Below are 15411 nucleotides of genomic sequence, written 5' to 3'. Positions count from 1 at the left end.
AGGCTACTAGTTCTCTATATATAGGACCTTTTACTATTGTATTTTCATCTTTGGACATCTAGTTCTTAGATCAGATCTTGGCTCTTCTGGTTCCCTCTCTAGGGCCGAAGCCAATGATCACTATTATCGCTTATGTATTTTCAACGGTGGAGTTTCTACACATCATAGATTAAGGTGTGAAGCTCTGCTGTACCTCGAGTATTAATGCAATTACTATTGTTCTTCTATTCATCAGAGTCTTCGTGGTATAGGCTAGAACTGATGGCGGCATTCAAGAGAATCCGGAAGGTCTAACCTTGTCTGTGGTATTCTGAGTAGGATTCAATGATTGAATGACTGTGACGTGCTTCAAACTCCTGAGGGCGGGGCGTTAGTGACAGACGCAAAAGAATCACTGGATTCTATTCCGGCCTGATTGAGAACCGACAGATGGATAGCCGTGCCGTGACAGGGTGCGTTGAACATTTCCACTGAGAGGATGGGAGGTAGCCACTGACAACGGTGAAACCCTTGCATAAGCTTGCCATGGAAAGGAGTAAGAAGGATTGGATGAAGACAGTAGGAAAGCAGAGAGACGGAAGGGACCAAGCATCTTCATACGCTTATCTGAAATCCCTACCAATGAATTACATAAGTATCTCTATCTTTATCTTTATGTTTTATTCGTATATCACCCATATCCATTTGAGTTTGCCTGACTAAGATTTACAAGGTGACCATAGCTTGCTTCATACCAACAATTTCTGTAGGATCGACCCTTACTCGCGTAAGGTTTATTGCTTGGATGACCCAGTACACTTGCTGGTTAGTTGTGCGAAGTTGTGATAAAGAAGTGAGATTACAAGTGTGCGTACCATGTTGATGGCGCCATTGATGATCACAATTTCGTGCACCAGAGTCCCTCAGAACTACGAACTCAGCCATTACCGTTCTCCTTGCCTGTCCTTGCCCACGGAGATCGGTAGGGAGATTATCCTGTATGGCTTGATGAAGTGATTACGTAGCCCTACGACACTGTGCTGGTGAGTCGTTAGGTCAGCATCTCGCAGGCCTAATGCGTCGAACATGTTGCAGAACACAATGTTTGAATCTGCCCCCGTGTCTATAAGGATTCGTTTGACGAGACCGGTTCCGACCCTGGCCGTGATGACCATGGGGGGACTTTCCAGGACCTCGTCGAACCATTGGTCTTCTGGACCGAAAGATATGGGTGGGGCTTTTGGGGGTTCGCAAAGATGAGGAGGAGATCACCAGTACTTTGGCGTCTTTTTTGTGCGCCGATCTCGACCTTGGGGCCGTGTTTCTCGCGGTTACTACATTCACTACGGTAAGGCCGTGGTCGTCGTCCCTTGGCTCCGGCCGTTGCTTCACCGTTCGGGTCTTGTCTTCCCCATCGTGGTTGCAATTTCGTCTTCTTAGCTCTCTGATGAGGTGGGAGAATTTGGCTAGTTTTCCGTCCCTGATTGCTTGTTCCAGTGCGTCTTTTAGGTCGAAGCAGTCCTGTGTTTTGTGTCCATAGCCCTTATGGTAATCACAGTAGAGGCTTTTGTTCCCCCCAGTTCGGTCCTTCGGAGGTCGGGGCTTTGACAAGATTCCCTTTTCGGCTATTTGTTGATAAACGTCTATGATGGGGAGAGCGAGAGGAGTATAGTTGGTGAATTTTTCAACACGAGGAAACGTTCTGGATGCCTTGCTCGGTCCGCCGTCTCTGGCGTGCTCCTTCTGTCTTTCTCCGTTACCATGCTGCCTGGGTTGAGTGTAGGAGGGTTGCCGCTTGTTCGCGGCCACAACTCGACTGACCTCCTCGTCATTAATGTATTCGCGAGCTACCGTCTGGATTTCTTGCATCGTCCAGACTAGCTTTGTGGTGAGGTGCTTTCTGAAGTCCTCGTTAAGGAGCCCGTTCGTCAGGCAGAGACTGGCCACTAAATCGGTTAACCCCTCGATCTCCAGCATTCGTTGTTGAAGTGATCTAAGTACTTCATAGTCGTCTCGTCGGTTTTCTGAGTGACGCCAAGCAGATTGATCGGGTGTTTTGCCTTCGCGATCCTGGTGGTGAATTGTGCTAAGAAGGCGCGACTGACATCTGAGAAGCCGGTCACGGAGCCCTGGGAGAGTCTATTGAACCACCGTATCGCAGGGCCTGCAAGGGTGACCGGGAAGGCGTGGCACCTTACTTCGTCTCCCACCCCCCCAGGTTCATTCTGGCCTCGAAGGCCATGAGGTGCTCTTGTGGGTCTTGAGTTCCATCATACCTCATGTCCGTTGGTTTGTCAAAGTGCTTTGGCATCCGGACTTCGAGGATGGAACGATGGAATGGGGTGGCGTCCATGATTACGGGTCGCCGTATTCCCCTAGGTCTCTCTTCTCTCTCTTCTCTGCTTCCACGATCTCGTCTCATGGTGCCCGCCCGCTTACCTTGGGCGTACATGATTGTGTCATTTCACCTCCTAGGACGTTCCCGCTCCTCCCGGCTACTTTCCGATTCCGATCTCGAGACGGGATTATGTCGGGAGTGACTACTTCGGTGGGAGGTTCTTCCCTGACTCTCGGGAGATTGAGAGTAGTTGGGGTCGGAAGTCTGTTGATGATACTCCTGGTCTGCTAGTTGGCGCTCCAGGTTCTGCACCCTATGGCGCAGTTCCTGCATTATCCTGGCGCTGTCGCTACCCGTTCCCCCGAAGGGGTGTCTTTCACGGGCTCTTGACTGCGGCTCAGTTCGTTGTGGAGGGGACCTTAACCGCTCGTGGGGGGAGGCAACGGAGGCTGCCCCTTCGAGGCCCGCCGCGCGGCCATGGTCCCCTGGACCTTGCACGATCTCCATTCAGGGATTCCCACAGACGGCGCCAATGTTCGGTATCTCGGGTACCGGATGGTTCGGAGTGGTTCTCGATTGATCCGGTGGGGTGCGGCCTGGGATCAAATTGCGAAGGTGAGGCTAGTGGACCGACGTTCCGAGCTCTCGATGTGAAGGGGGTGTCACCTGCAAAGACACTCCGACGCCCAAGTCAGTAGAGTTTTCAGGCGAAAAAGGGATATAGTGGTGTATTACGTATCTTGGGGTAGAGGTAGGACCCTCCCCTTATATACCATGTCAGAAGTGGGTCCCACAAGGATTGAACCCACTTTCCTCGAAACTTCCTTGTACAGCTATGGAGGCTAGCTGTCCCATACGCGTGTCCGAGTTGGCGAGATGGTCGGGTGGTTAGCGGGTCGGGTTGGCCCATGTCCTTTTTAGACCAGGCCATAACACGTCTTATTTTAAAAACAATCTCGTTATGTGTTTATTTTTTTATAATAAACGCCATTTTAACACTAGTATTTTTTTTAATAAACAAATAAGCGTTCTCTTTGTCTTATTATTAAAAAAGTAATTTAAATACATAGTGATAATTATATTTTTATACAAGTATTAAAAGTATTTAGTTTATGAATGAATTTTTTTTTGAAAAAACATGAAAAATTCCCATTTTCGATGATGTCCCTCAAATTTCTCGTATATAAATTTTTTTAGCCTCAAAGTTGGACCATTGCTACTTGCTACAATGAATCTAATATCGGTCTAGTCATCCAAATTTTTGGAGGACAAAATTGTATTTATGAAAATACTATATGAATTAGTTTTGGAAGAAAAATTATTAATCTCTTATATCTAAGAGCACACCAAATGAGGAACTTTCTTAAATTTTCATTTATAACTCATGTATCATAAAATTAAAAAAAAAAACTTTATATGAGCTTTTGCATCATAAAAGAGAATAAGAACTAAAAATTTTTCTTTCTTCTCTAATAGAAAGGATCAACTTTAATTTTTATTGTGATTCTTTGTATTATAGACCAATTTTATTATAGTCTTACCATATTTAATTAATTAAAATAAAGATATGTTAATTTAGTTGCTAATTCTTTTTGTAATGTGTTATAATATGTTATTCGAAATTTAGTTTGAACAAAAATGACAGTTATTTTTGCAATAATATTATTAAAATTTACAAATTTAAAAATAAATTATATGAAATATTAGTCATATACAAGAAAAACAAATTTAATTTCATAATTAATAACAACAATATATAACTCGAGTCTTAATTAATAAGCAATATTATTTTATATAAAAAAAATAAAGTTAAATATTATATTGACAACATCTATTATAAAATTGATATATGTATTTAATATGATTAAGTAGGGATGTTGGGACAATATTTTTTATCACAGAGTTAAACATAATTAGAAATGAATAATAACGTGTTTGTGAATTTTGGTTGTGGTTGAAAAATAAGTAACTAATTATATAACAAAAAATTTGAAAATTAAAATTACAAAAGTTTTGTGTGTTCAAATTTTGAAATGTATTTGGTATTAAAAAAATTTTATATGGATTTTTAAATTTTGAAAGTCGAGCCGGTTGGGTATTTTGAATTTTAAGAAAAATTTTAGGTAATCGATACAAAAAAAAGTTGAATTGATTTCGAATTTGGATCAAATGGCAACCAAAATAAGAGTAGTTTTTGTTTTGAAAAAATATTAGAGAATTTAAAAGAACTTGTGTAAATTGAGGTTGAGCGTAAGTAGTATTTATAAAGTAATAATAAATTTTATTATTACAACGAGTTATAGTTTTAATGACATAGTCTTTTTATATTCAGTTAGAGATTGCGAGTTCATATTTGTCGCAACAAAAAAGTATTATTCTTCCAATGCATAAAGCAAGTTCTAATTACACTTGTGTTACATTTCAAAAAAAAATTACACTTGTGTTAGAACAGAAACTCTATTTTTCTACCGTGATAGGTTTTCTAAGATTCCATGATACAAAAAATTAATCATTTTAATGTTAATTAACATGATTTTGAAAATCAGTTCGAATCGACCAGTTAAATCGTCAAACCATAAAACGGGAAAAAAAACAAATCGGTTAGATGTCAAAATAAAAAAATTAGAAATCGTTTTTGAACCGTTGAATCGGTTGAAAATTGGTCAGTCAAATCGAACTAGGATCCGGTTGGTTTTCTAAAAATTGATCTGGACGACGTCGTTTGGTTTGTGTTTAGGCTTAGATTGAAATCCACGAATCCTAAGTCCTTAACGTGCAGTAGCCAAAGCCATTTTTTAGTCTTCATCACCCTCGTCACTCAGCCTCAGCCACTCTTCTTGTCCTTCTCCGTCCAGCCGCCGTCGCAACTTCTTTCCCCTCCATCGCGTAGCCACCGTTCGAACTTCGAAGCCACTGTCCTAAACTCCGTCGCAACCTCCTGCCTCCGTCGCAACCTCTTTCGCGTCTGTTCTGAGCTTCCACCACCTCTGTATCGCCGTACTTCTATCGCGGTGCTCTTTCTTTGTCGCTTGTTTGAGCTTTCCTCAAGCCCTCGTTTCTGCTCCAGTTCGCTATTATCGTCACGCTTCGGCCTCTATTTTGGCTGAGCTTCCGCTGAACATCTGAGTTCTCTCTCCTTCATTTGAAATTCTGAATCTCTGTTTTGTTCATTTTTTTTATATAAGTAATTTCTTGCTTATCTCTGTTTTGAAGTTTTTTAAACCAATATAATTTAGTTTGTTCGTTCATGATTAATGATTTAATTGCAGACTGATTTTTATTATTGACGATGAATAATGAACATTATTGAATATTATTGATTTGTTCTTGTTATGAGTAATGATTTTCTTAGGTTTCTCTGTTATGAGTAATTTAGATTATTTTATTTTACGATCATTATGGAACTGTTCTTGTTGTTCAAATGTACTTTTTTATTTAATTGTTCAGTGTTGTACTTATTATTGTTGCTGATTGTTAGGGCTGACAATATATACCCTACCCGTGGGTACCCAATCCGGACCAACCCATTCGGGTAGGATAAGGTACGGATTTAGAGTATACCCTACCCTACCTTACCCGCACTCTTAATATATTATATAATATACATGTAAAAGTTATGTGTGTAGTGAAGAAAGTGAGTCTTCTCCTTATAATCTTCTTCCTATAAAAACTTATAATAATCACTAAGCTAGTTGATGATCATATTATTTGTAATTTTATGTTAAATTTCTTTAAGATTTTATTGTTTTTAATTTTAATTTGAACTTAGTTTTTTATTTTCTATTTTAGTAATATGTGTGAAATTTGGAATGGTTGAATTTTATATTTATTTGAAAATATTTTTGTTTCTGCGGGTAGGGTCAGATAGGGTAGGGTTTAGAACTTTAGGGTGTGAGTAGGATTAGGGTTGAGAGATTCTCAACCCGCGGGTAAGGTGGGGTAGAATTTTAAGAAAGTTTTCAACCCACGGGTAGGGTTAGGGTAGAGTCTAAACCCTACCCTACCCTATCCATTGTCAGCCCTACTGATTGTTGCTGTTTGTTCTTGATGGTTTTGATTGTTGATGTTTGTTTACTGATGTGTTTGTTCTCATTGTTCTTGATTGTTGCTATTTTTTATAATGCTATTTATTTGCTGTATTGCTATTTTTCATATTGTTTTTGTATTTTTATGCTGTGTGCAGTTTAATTTTTTGCATTTTTTGTATTATGTTTTGATTATTTAATTAAGGAATTGCTCCTAACAAAGTTAAAAGAGATGTTTAAGAGTAATGAAAAAATTACCATTTGGGAGTGTGTGATCCATCGAAGTAGTTGAAGGTTCTTGACTATGGCTCTTGTCTTTTGATTTTGATGATTAATAACAAATTTTAATATTTATCTTTGATATTTGGATATTTGATATTTGAATATTTATTTAGTTTGTTCTTGGATGACATTATAACACTTTGGATGATGTATTACTTTTAATTTGGATAACATTTTAAGATTTATGTTTAAATATAATTATGTTTGAGTGTGTTTATTTATATTTTATTTATTATTTTATTATAAAATAATTATTTTGGTTGAACTACGGTTGAACCAATTAAATTTATAAACTAATAAACTAATAATTAAAGTGGTTCAATCTTCTATAACCGATTCAATTTTCAAAATCTTGCTAATTTAGTAATCAAACAGGCTCTTTTATTTAAATAATTATATAAAATATATTAATTTCTAAAATGCACATAGATGATGAAGAAGACAAAAATATGCATACCATTTCCACTTAGGCGCCCGCGAAATGGAATCGACCTCCATGTCAGGTGAGGTGCCCGCGAAATGAAAGTCAGCATGTCAGGCCCATTTCTACTGTGGCGTTCGCGAAATAGCTAACATGCTTCGTGAAAAAATTAGAGACGCTGTACTATGCATGTAATCGAGCCATCTGAAGAACTCATATTTAGGTATTTTATTATGGCTGAAAATTCAAAAAAATAATAATAATCAACTTTTTAAAAAAAAAGTTAATACCAATAAATACGAATAATAATAACATAAACATTTATAATTATTAAAACAATAATAACAAATATTTTTTCATAACTATTAAAATGATCATGATCAACTTTTTTTAAAAAAATGTATTTTAAATTAATAATAATTTCAATTTTTAATACATCCAAATACTAAAATTTTTAAATAAATATGCAGAAATATAAAATTGGTCCAACTGATTAAAATATTTTTTAGCATTAATTCCACTATTTTATAATTACAATAATAATTTTTGGGTAATTTCCGTTAATTACTTAATTAGGAGCTAAAATTATGCAGGTGTCCGGAAAAAAATTGGTTACACATTTATCCTAAATATTTATATATACAGGATAGACATAGTAAAAAAAAAAATTTGTATATTTATTTAAAAAAAAATTATATGTATTATTTTTATTTGTATATTTTTTACTTTAGTATTATTTTTGTTCGTATATAAAAAAATTATTTGTGTTTTACTTTATTCTATTTATATATCTGTTTAAAACATGCATTTAACCAATTTTTAATTAAGATATCCGTATAATTTTAAATTTTTAATTAATTTGTTAACGTAAATTACCTTCTTTTTTTTTTTACTCACAATCTCTCTCCAATGTTTCACTCACACTACTAGTGGCTAAATTTCTCTCTTGTTGTGTTTTGGTCTCCTCCTCCCCTTTTATATTGTTTCACTCCTGAAACCTCCAAGCTTAGTCACCAGCAACAACCAAAGCATGTTCGACGGAGACTGCCATTTCGCTGGTGCCGACACGGGGATGCTCCATTTTGCGGTTGCCTCCAGTGAGTTGCTTCAATTCGCGTGCGTCAGTCACTTCTTTCGACATGCCGGCTCCATTTTTAATAGTAATAAGTTATTATGTATAATTTAATTTTTTTAAAAAATTATTTATTATTTAGTCTAGTATAAATAAAAGTTCAGTCTAATTTAAATATTAATAATTTTTAATATCTAAAAAGTAAGTAACAATATTAAAGAAATCTGAAAAATATATTATTACTAATATTTTTTAATTAAATAAAAATTTTCAAATCTCATAAAGTGAATTCTTTTTCTTCTTGTGGTCGTCTTTTTTTATTCATTTGGTATTAATTCTTTCTGTTTCAACTGCTACAATTAAGAGATCTTTTTCAACTATGAATATTGTGAAAAACAACTTAGAAACAAAATAAAAGATGAATTTCTTGTTAATTATCTTTTAATTATATTGAAAAGAAAATTACTGAAAAATTTGACACAAATTCTATTATTGGTGAATTTTATGATACGAAGATTGACCACTTTGTTAATAAAAAGTATACACATATTTTTTTACTTTAAAATATATTCTCTGTCGGTATATTTTTGTAATACATCTTATATTATATAACTTTTTTACATAATTTTTAATATATATGTGTTTTTGGCCCCCCATAATATCATTTCTGAATTCGTCCCTGATACCAAATGCACCTTGAAAAATTAAATAATGTAAATTAACTAGTTTGCTAACTTTCCTTTTATGCAAGTTCAATCAAGCAGAATAATTTTGATATTCTCAATTTGGCACTGAACAAAATGTGCAATTGCATGTGTCTAAAGATCTCTGAGAGATGCTGCAGGAAGTAGTGAAAACCCAACTCAGTACTTGGGAAGTTTGTATGAAACCATAAATGAATTGAATATATATATGTAGCGCTACTAGATAAATGGTTACAATCCAAATTCGATCAAAGAATATGGAGGAGTAACTTTTCTACAATAAGTTGCACACATTTCCCATTTATAATTATATTCATGCAGTTTCTACCGATGTTGTTAAGGATGAAAATGTGAATTGTTTCAGCAAAATGACTAATATAGAAGCATAAATAATAACTAAGCCAACAAGAAATTCACTTCCAATAGGTAACTTAAATCACAAAGTTGACTTTTTTATTGGTACATAAAGAAGTGGAAGTTGTCCCTAAACCAAGAGTTGTTCAGTTCCTGCTAACAAAATTACAACACTTATGGTTCAATACTTCAATCACAATGAATTTCTTGACACATTTTCATGATGCTGCAAACTTTGAAATAAACCTTTTTCAAGGACCCAATCTTCAATCATTGCTTGAGATGTCACAGGTTGATCAGAAGGTAAAAGATGCCCTGCCCCTAACACCACAACATTAGTGAGTGACTTCCATTGTTGGACATAGCCAGCAAGCTCTCCGTTCACCTTCCATATCTTCCTCTCTGCATTCAAAAAATCCTCAATCCCTTCCCACTTCATCGTCTTCACCCACGCCTCGACCTGAACCACTCCATCCTGAATATCATGCTGACCTTGATATAACAACACCCTAGTGTTCCTCACCAATTCCTCTACCATGTACTTCACACTCTTCATCACATCAGCATGTAACACGGCGCCAACCACATCGCTGCATCCTTCAAACACAAGTGACTCATTCTTCACCCCTAAGGCCTTCTTAGCTTCCACATTGTTCAAGAATTTATCCACTACATCATCGCCATAGGGCTTTTTCCTTGTGTAATCAAACAAAGTAGCCAACCCTGTTACATTCCTCAACTTTCGCAAAACCACATTCCTTGCATCAGTTGCAGCGCTCCAATTCCCAATCTGCGCTAACCTAACCGCTTCCAATTGATCCTTCTCCAACTCATTCCTCTGCCTCTCATTGATCAAACCAATATAATAAGCATTAACAGCATGAGTAACCACTTGTGTAACAGGGTCAGTCAACCCATCTCCAATAGCCAAACCAGCCAAATTCACTCTCTTAGAACCGCGCAGCCGCGAATTCTCCTTTAATATATAGTATCCAATAGCAGGAACATACTTCCCAGCATAACTTTCACCAGTAATATAAATAGGACGGTTCTTGAAAACAGGATCAAGCTCAACAAACCTTGTTATAGCAGCAAAGAGATGCTTTGCAACACCATCTTGATCAGTTGGGATTTCTTGTGTTGTTGCTGCTACACTGAATCCAGAACCAATGGGGTTATCAAGAAAGAGGAGACCAAAGATCCTGTTCCAAGCACCAGGGTTAGGGTGAAGTGTAAGGGGTGATTCATCAGTGAGAGTCCATGGTCCAAGCTCATAGAAGTTGCCAATCATGGAGGAGCATCCGGGACCACCTTGGAGCCAAATGAGAAGAGGGGTTTGGGAGAGAGGTAAAGTTGAGTTATGAGCTTCATAGAAAGCATAGAAGATAGCAGAGGAAGATGATGTACTTACTGGGAGGTAACCAGATTTAGTAGGAAGAGCTTCTTTTGGGAATGGATTGTTTGGATTTGAAGAAGCTGAGAGTGAGACTAAGGAGTAGAAGATAAGGGTCGTGATGATGGAGAAGAAGGGGGTAGTTGACTCCATTTGCTTTGTGCTCGACTCTCCAACTGTGCAGAAAGAATAGTGTGAGGCTATTTGTTTGACTATTTCAGAGATGGATCTGCATCTGCTCCTAGATTACCTACTTACGTGTCAGAATCAGATGCAATTATGCAAAAGAAAGTAAAAAAGATCTTTGTTTTATATCCTTCAACCTGCTTTATCTGTTGGTGGTGTTCAGCGTGAGAGATTCTTTCTCAAAACAAATCATCAATTAGCAACGTGCAATAAACATGTAACAATATAAAAGTTAAATTAACCTTAACACATTAATATTTTTTAAGTTTAAAAGTAACCTATATTAACGTAGAAAAGGGAGAAATTGAAGTAAAAAATAAAAATCATCATTTTGCCAAAGAAAAAGAAAAAGAATTCCACCCCACAGGCTGCACCTGCAATTTCATCTGTTAAGGCCTAAGCGAGAATGTTTCACATAAGGTTAGAGTTCCCAGCACCACCCACACCAACAGGTATTCATTCCGCTCAAACTCGATCGGAACGAGTTGGCAACCGGTCAACAGCGTGTAAGGCCAGATTCTAGTATCTGGCCAACTCTTGCTGCTTAGAGTCATTGAACTACCAATTTAATTTGCTAATAATACATAATAATATTTAATATTATAAAATATGAAAGACTAAATATTATGTTTGAATAAAAACAATTTACTTTTTATAAATTTAATTAAATATGGTCAAGTTAAGAGGTGTAAGATGCAAATTAGATTCAAATCGAGGGTTTAAATCCACAAATAAGAATAAAATGGAACTTAAATCTTATCCTATCTTATCAATTATCACCCCTAAATAGGTGTTAGTAGCTTTATCCCAAAATGAAATACTAGAAGAATAAATATTCTGCAAGCACATAACATCTGTTGCTTTTTGAATTATATCATGATCATGAAAACGCACATCAATCAATTTGCACCAAGGATAATAATTCGAACAATTGACTTTTGTTTAGTTATCTAATATCTATAACAATCAACAATCCACCATGCGAATAAGTTAAAACAAGAAAAACAAGAACAACATGATTGAAATAAACTATGATACTACATAAACTCTGATTGAAATATGTACTGTAGCCACAAGACTGACAAACTCCAGATCCCACAAGAAAATTGCTTCTAAGTTAACTTCATATTCCAAACTTCCACTCACATGTTCCATGCGCCTAAGTTGGGTCCAAAAGTGAAAGACTTGTCAGAGAAAGTCCATGGCCATGGTTCCAGCTAGGGCTGCCTTGGATCAGGTTTAAGAGACCATATTATCCTGAGGTTGAGGTGCTTGTAATTGAGTCTCAATTGGTGGCTCTGGTTTGTATCCGATATCAGGTTTAGAGGCCTCTTTTGATTCAGGTTTTGATTCTGAAACCAAACCTTGATCTTGCTCTTGTTGCTGCTGACCATCTGATTGTTGCTTCTGCTGCAAACTTTGATTATCGTCCTCAATCGGATTATCTAAGTTAACCAGACCTTCAGCATGATCTTGTGATTGTAACTGCTCCTCACATTGGTTTGTGTTCGTGTCTAGCTTTATTTTCCGAGGCCTCCCTCTCCCCCTACCAGTCCCCTTGCCTCTACCTCGACATGCACCATCACCTCTACCTCCTCTGATGCCTCTGCCTCTACCTCTACCTCTACCCCTACCCCTACCCCTACCCCTACCCCTACCCCTAGAATTCTGCTGATCTTGATCATCTTTCTGTAGCTGCTTATCTTGATCATCCGTTTGCAGGTGCTGCTCAGAATGGCTTGCATCTTGATCTATTTTACGAGGCCTTCCCCGACCACAACCTCTACCTCTACCTCTACCTCGACCTAGACCTAGACCTAGACCACTACCAGTGCCTCTGCCTCTGCCACGACTATACTCCCTTGGGTTGTTTGCATCAGTCTCTGACTTACGGGGCCTTCCTCTGGGACGCTTAGCTGGACAATACTCAGCATTCCCAGACACTGGATTCTCATATCCTTGATTTCCATGCAGCGGCTGATCATTATGAACATTCTCAGGAGCTAACATAGCTTTGTTTTTAAACATTGTTGGTTCCTTGTGCGTTCCTTGACCTGCAACTTGAACTTGAGGAGATGACTGCCACTGCTTCTCGATAATATTTACCTTGGGCTTTTGTGCATCAAGAATAAGATCACGTAACAGTAAAAAGGACTCCTCTTGATCGTCTGCAACTGGCATAGATTTCAGGTGCCTCCCTCTGCATTGGCGCTTTGGAGAATGCTTCTCAGGATCACCAGATATTGAGTTCCCATCTTGCTTTTGTTCAGGAACATCCAAAGAAGACATTTGTTGTTTCAATTGTCCTTCTGACAGTACACATTCTGAATTTGGAAGATCAAGTGGCTTCTGGTAATCAATAACATTCGGCACAGTTGGGAGGGATGAACAAATTGTTTCTGGGTGCACTATGGAGTACTGTTGGCAACAAATTTTTAAAAGAATATCATCATGCCCGGCAACAAATTTTAAAAGCATATCATCATACTCATAGTTACATGGAACAAAAAATAAGCATAAGATTATATTTCTCTGAATAATTTAAGGAACAAAGGATGATGGTCAGTAGGCAAAAAAAAAAAAAGAATAAAACAAATTCCTGTCATGAAAGTTTAAAAAAAATAAGGAATCAATGAATAAACATGTTTAAGAGGACTTTTAAATGTATGGAAATTAAATCTTTTATATTGACCTATTAAAGGAAAGGTAATGATAACATGAAAGCTATGCATATGATAAATTAGTTTTTTGTCATGTTGACATTTTTGGTAGTTTACCCTTCTTTCTAATATTGATAAGGAAAGGACAAGGGTTGTCACCAAATGACCCAGAGTAGGGTTAAATTAGCCTCTCGCGAATATGCAAGGTAAAGCTTCCTAATACAGATCTACATAGTGGATCCAACCCTTACAAGAACTCTGGGCAGAGTGGAAAGTTTATAGCACTAAGCTTCCCTTTATTGAAAACAGAAAGAAAGGCACAAATATATACGAAAGAAAATGCCAATTGTTCTCCAATACTGTCCTGCATAGGAAAGCTTCAAATGCCATCAAATTAACTCCAAGTACACATTATTAAATAATTTGACTTTTCTAGATTGAATGAAAGCATAGCAAATCCCAATATTGTAGCAATATGACACTTATCTTATAAAAAGCTTTCCTAAGACTCTCTAATCAAGCAGATTCTTGGATATAACGAGTAAACGAGCTCCAATAAAATGGCACTAACAACTAACAGCTCCACCACATGAATGATAACTATCAAGTACCAACAGCACATGCCAAGAATGATAGAAACACCATAATACCTGATCCTGTGACTCCTGTGCTAGAGGCTCTGCTTCAACATATTGTTCTACAACTCCAGCCCCTTGTGATTTATTCTGCTCTCCAATCCTTTCAGCTGACTGGTCAAGTGCTTCTTCCCCCTTCTCTTCTGTCCATCTCACCACACTAATTGGCTCATCAGTCCTAACATCACCTAAATCATAAACCTGATGTTGTGCCTCATCTCTTCCCTCTTTAGGCTTTTCACTCTTCTCAACCTCTTCACAGATTTTTACTCTTTTCCGCTTTCGCTCTCCACCTCCATCCATGCTATGCTGACTTCTCTTCTTTCCCCTCTTCTTCCTCTTACTCTTACATTCCTGTCTCCCCTTCCGATCACCATGTATTCCATCACCATCAGCCTGTAGAACATATCTGCCACCCTCATTACACTCAATCTCCTCTTCCTGGCAAAGCTTCTCTAATTGAATACCCAAAATCTTCTTATGTGCCCATGGCAAATCCTCATACTTCTTTACAATGAAATTAGAAATTTCTTTTTCAGTGGACCCTTTATTCTCATTTAGCTCCGATATTGCCCTATGTATCATCTAAAAAAAAGCACAAAAGGGGGCGAAAAATTAAAATCGAAAGAAGAACAGCATATGCATTATGATCATTTAAATTCCAAAGAAAATAAGACACTCAATAAGCAAAATAAAAAAGATTGAAAATTTGGAGAAAAGTAGGGGAAAGGCGCTACCAATGCATAAGGAGGATGCGTGGGGGTGTGGAAAGAAGGAAACATCTTCTTGAGACGCTGCTGAATGAGAGAGGAAACATGGCGTGTTTCGAGGGAGAGGGAGGGGTTGGATTCAGCGAGCTGAGACAAGAGAGAGTCTTTGAGGTTAGCAATGATGCGGTTTCTTCTAGAATGTTCGTCGTCGTTGGGAAGAGGTTGAGGAGGAGAATGAGGCTTCCCGTCTTCGTCCATGATTGGTGCCAGCCGTCAAGGGACTCTGATTATTTGTGTGTGTAAAGTGCCACAGAAGTGGCGAGAAGGGGGCGAATAAAGGCCGAAGCGTGAACAAAGGCCGCGAACTAGACGGAACGACCAGAGGCGATGACGAGGAGTGACCGAGTGGAGGGGTCGAGGCTGGTGTTGAAGTGAAATTGAGTGAAAAGAAATAAAAAAAAAAAAGAAATTGAAGTGAAATTTAATTTATATTGGTGTGTTTGGATAGAAAGAAAATAAGATAGAAAAATATTAAAAGATAATTAATTTATAATTCAGTTTGGTAAAATTTTTATTTTTTGAAAATAGTTTATGGAAGTTTTCTTTTAAAAAATAATTTTTTAAAAGTTACGTTTAATAAAATTAAATTAAA

At 37.2% G+C, this 15411-nt stretch overlaps 2 protein-coding genes across 2 annotated transcripts; both read right to left on the bottom strand.

Annotated features, from left to right (window-relative positions):
• Window positions 1–9214: 9214 nt before the first annotated feature.
• Window positions 9215–10915, bottom strand: LOC107484042 (serine carboxypeptidase-like 50). Its single transcript, XM_016104653.3, has one exon. It carries the CDS (start codon window positions 10719–10721, stop codon window positions 9369–9371), a length of 1353 nt encoding a protein of 450 aa, XP_015960139.1. The 5' UTR covers window positions 10722–10915; the 3' UTR covers window positions 9215–9368.
• Window positions 10916–11993: 1078 nt separating this feature from the next.
• Window positions 11994–15189, bottom strand: LOC107484041 (uncharacterized). The gene is made up of 3 exons (XM_052260452.1): window positions 14787–15189; window positions 14065–14634; window positions 11994–13172 (listed from the first exon to the last, which is right to left on the bottom strand). The coding sequence occupies exons 1-3, from the start codon at window positions 15015–15017 to the stop codon at window positions 11994–11996; spliced, it is 1980 nt and encodes a 659-aa protein (XP_052116412.1). The 5' UTR covers window positions 15018–15189.
• Window positions 15190–15411: the final 222 nt, after the last annotated feature.

This window comes from Arachis duranensis, chromosome 4 (assembly GCF_000817695.3).
Source record: "Arachis duranensis cultivar V14167 chromosome 4, aradu.V14167.gnm2.J7QH, whole genome shotgun sequence".
In the NCBI taxonomy this organism is placed as follows: domain Eukaryota; kingdom Viridiplantae; phylum Streptophyta; class Magnoliopsida; order Fabales; family Fabaceae; genus Arachis; species Arachis duranensis.
The sequence above is the reverse complement of the archived record's forward strand: the minus strand, read 5'-3'. Positions and strand labels throughout refer to the sequence as shown.

What these genes read in the sequence shown, in the direction of transcription:
- LOC107484042 (XM_016104653.3), bottom strand. Translation starts at nt 10,721, where the DNA reads ATGGAGTCAACTACCCCCTTCTTCTCCATCATCACGACCCTTATCTTC.
- LOC107484041 (XM_052260452.1), bottom strand. Translation starts at nt 15,017, where the DNA reads ATGGACGAAGACGGGAAGCCTCATTCTCCTCCTCAACCTCTTCCCAAC. An exon ending in CGCATCCTCCTTATGCATTG is followed by an intron (nt 14,635 to 14,786) that starts GTAGCGCCTTTC and finishes GCTTTTTTTTAG; the next exon opens with ATGATACATAGGGCAATATC. An exon ending in CACAGGAGTCACAGGATCAG is followed by an intron (nt 13,173 to 14,064) that starts GTATTATGGTGT and finishes TGTTGCCAACAG; the next exon opens with TACTCCATAGTGCACCCAGA.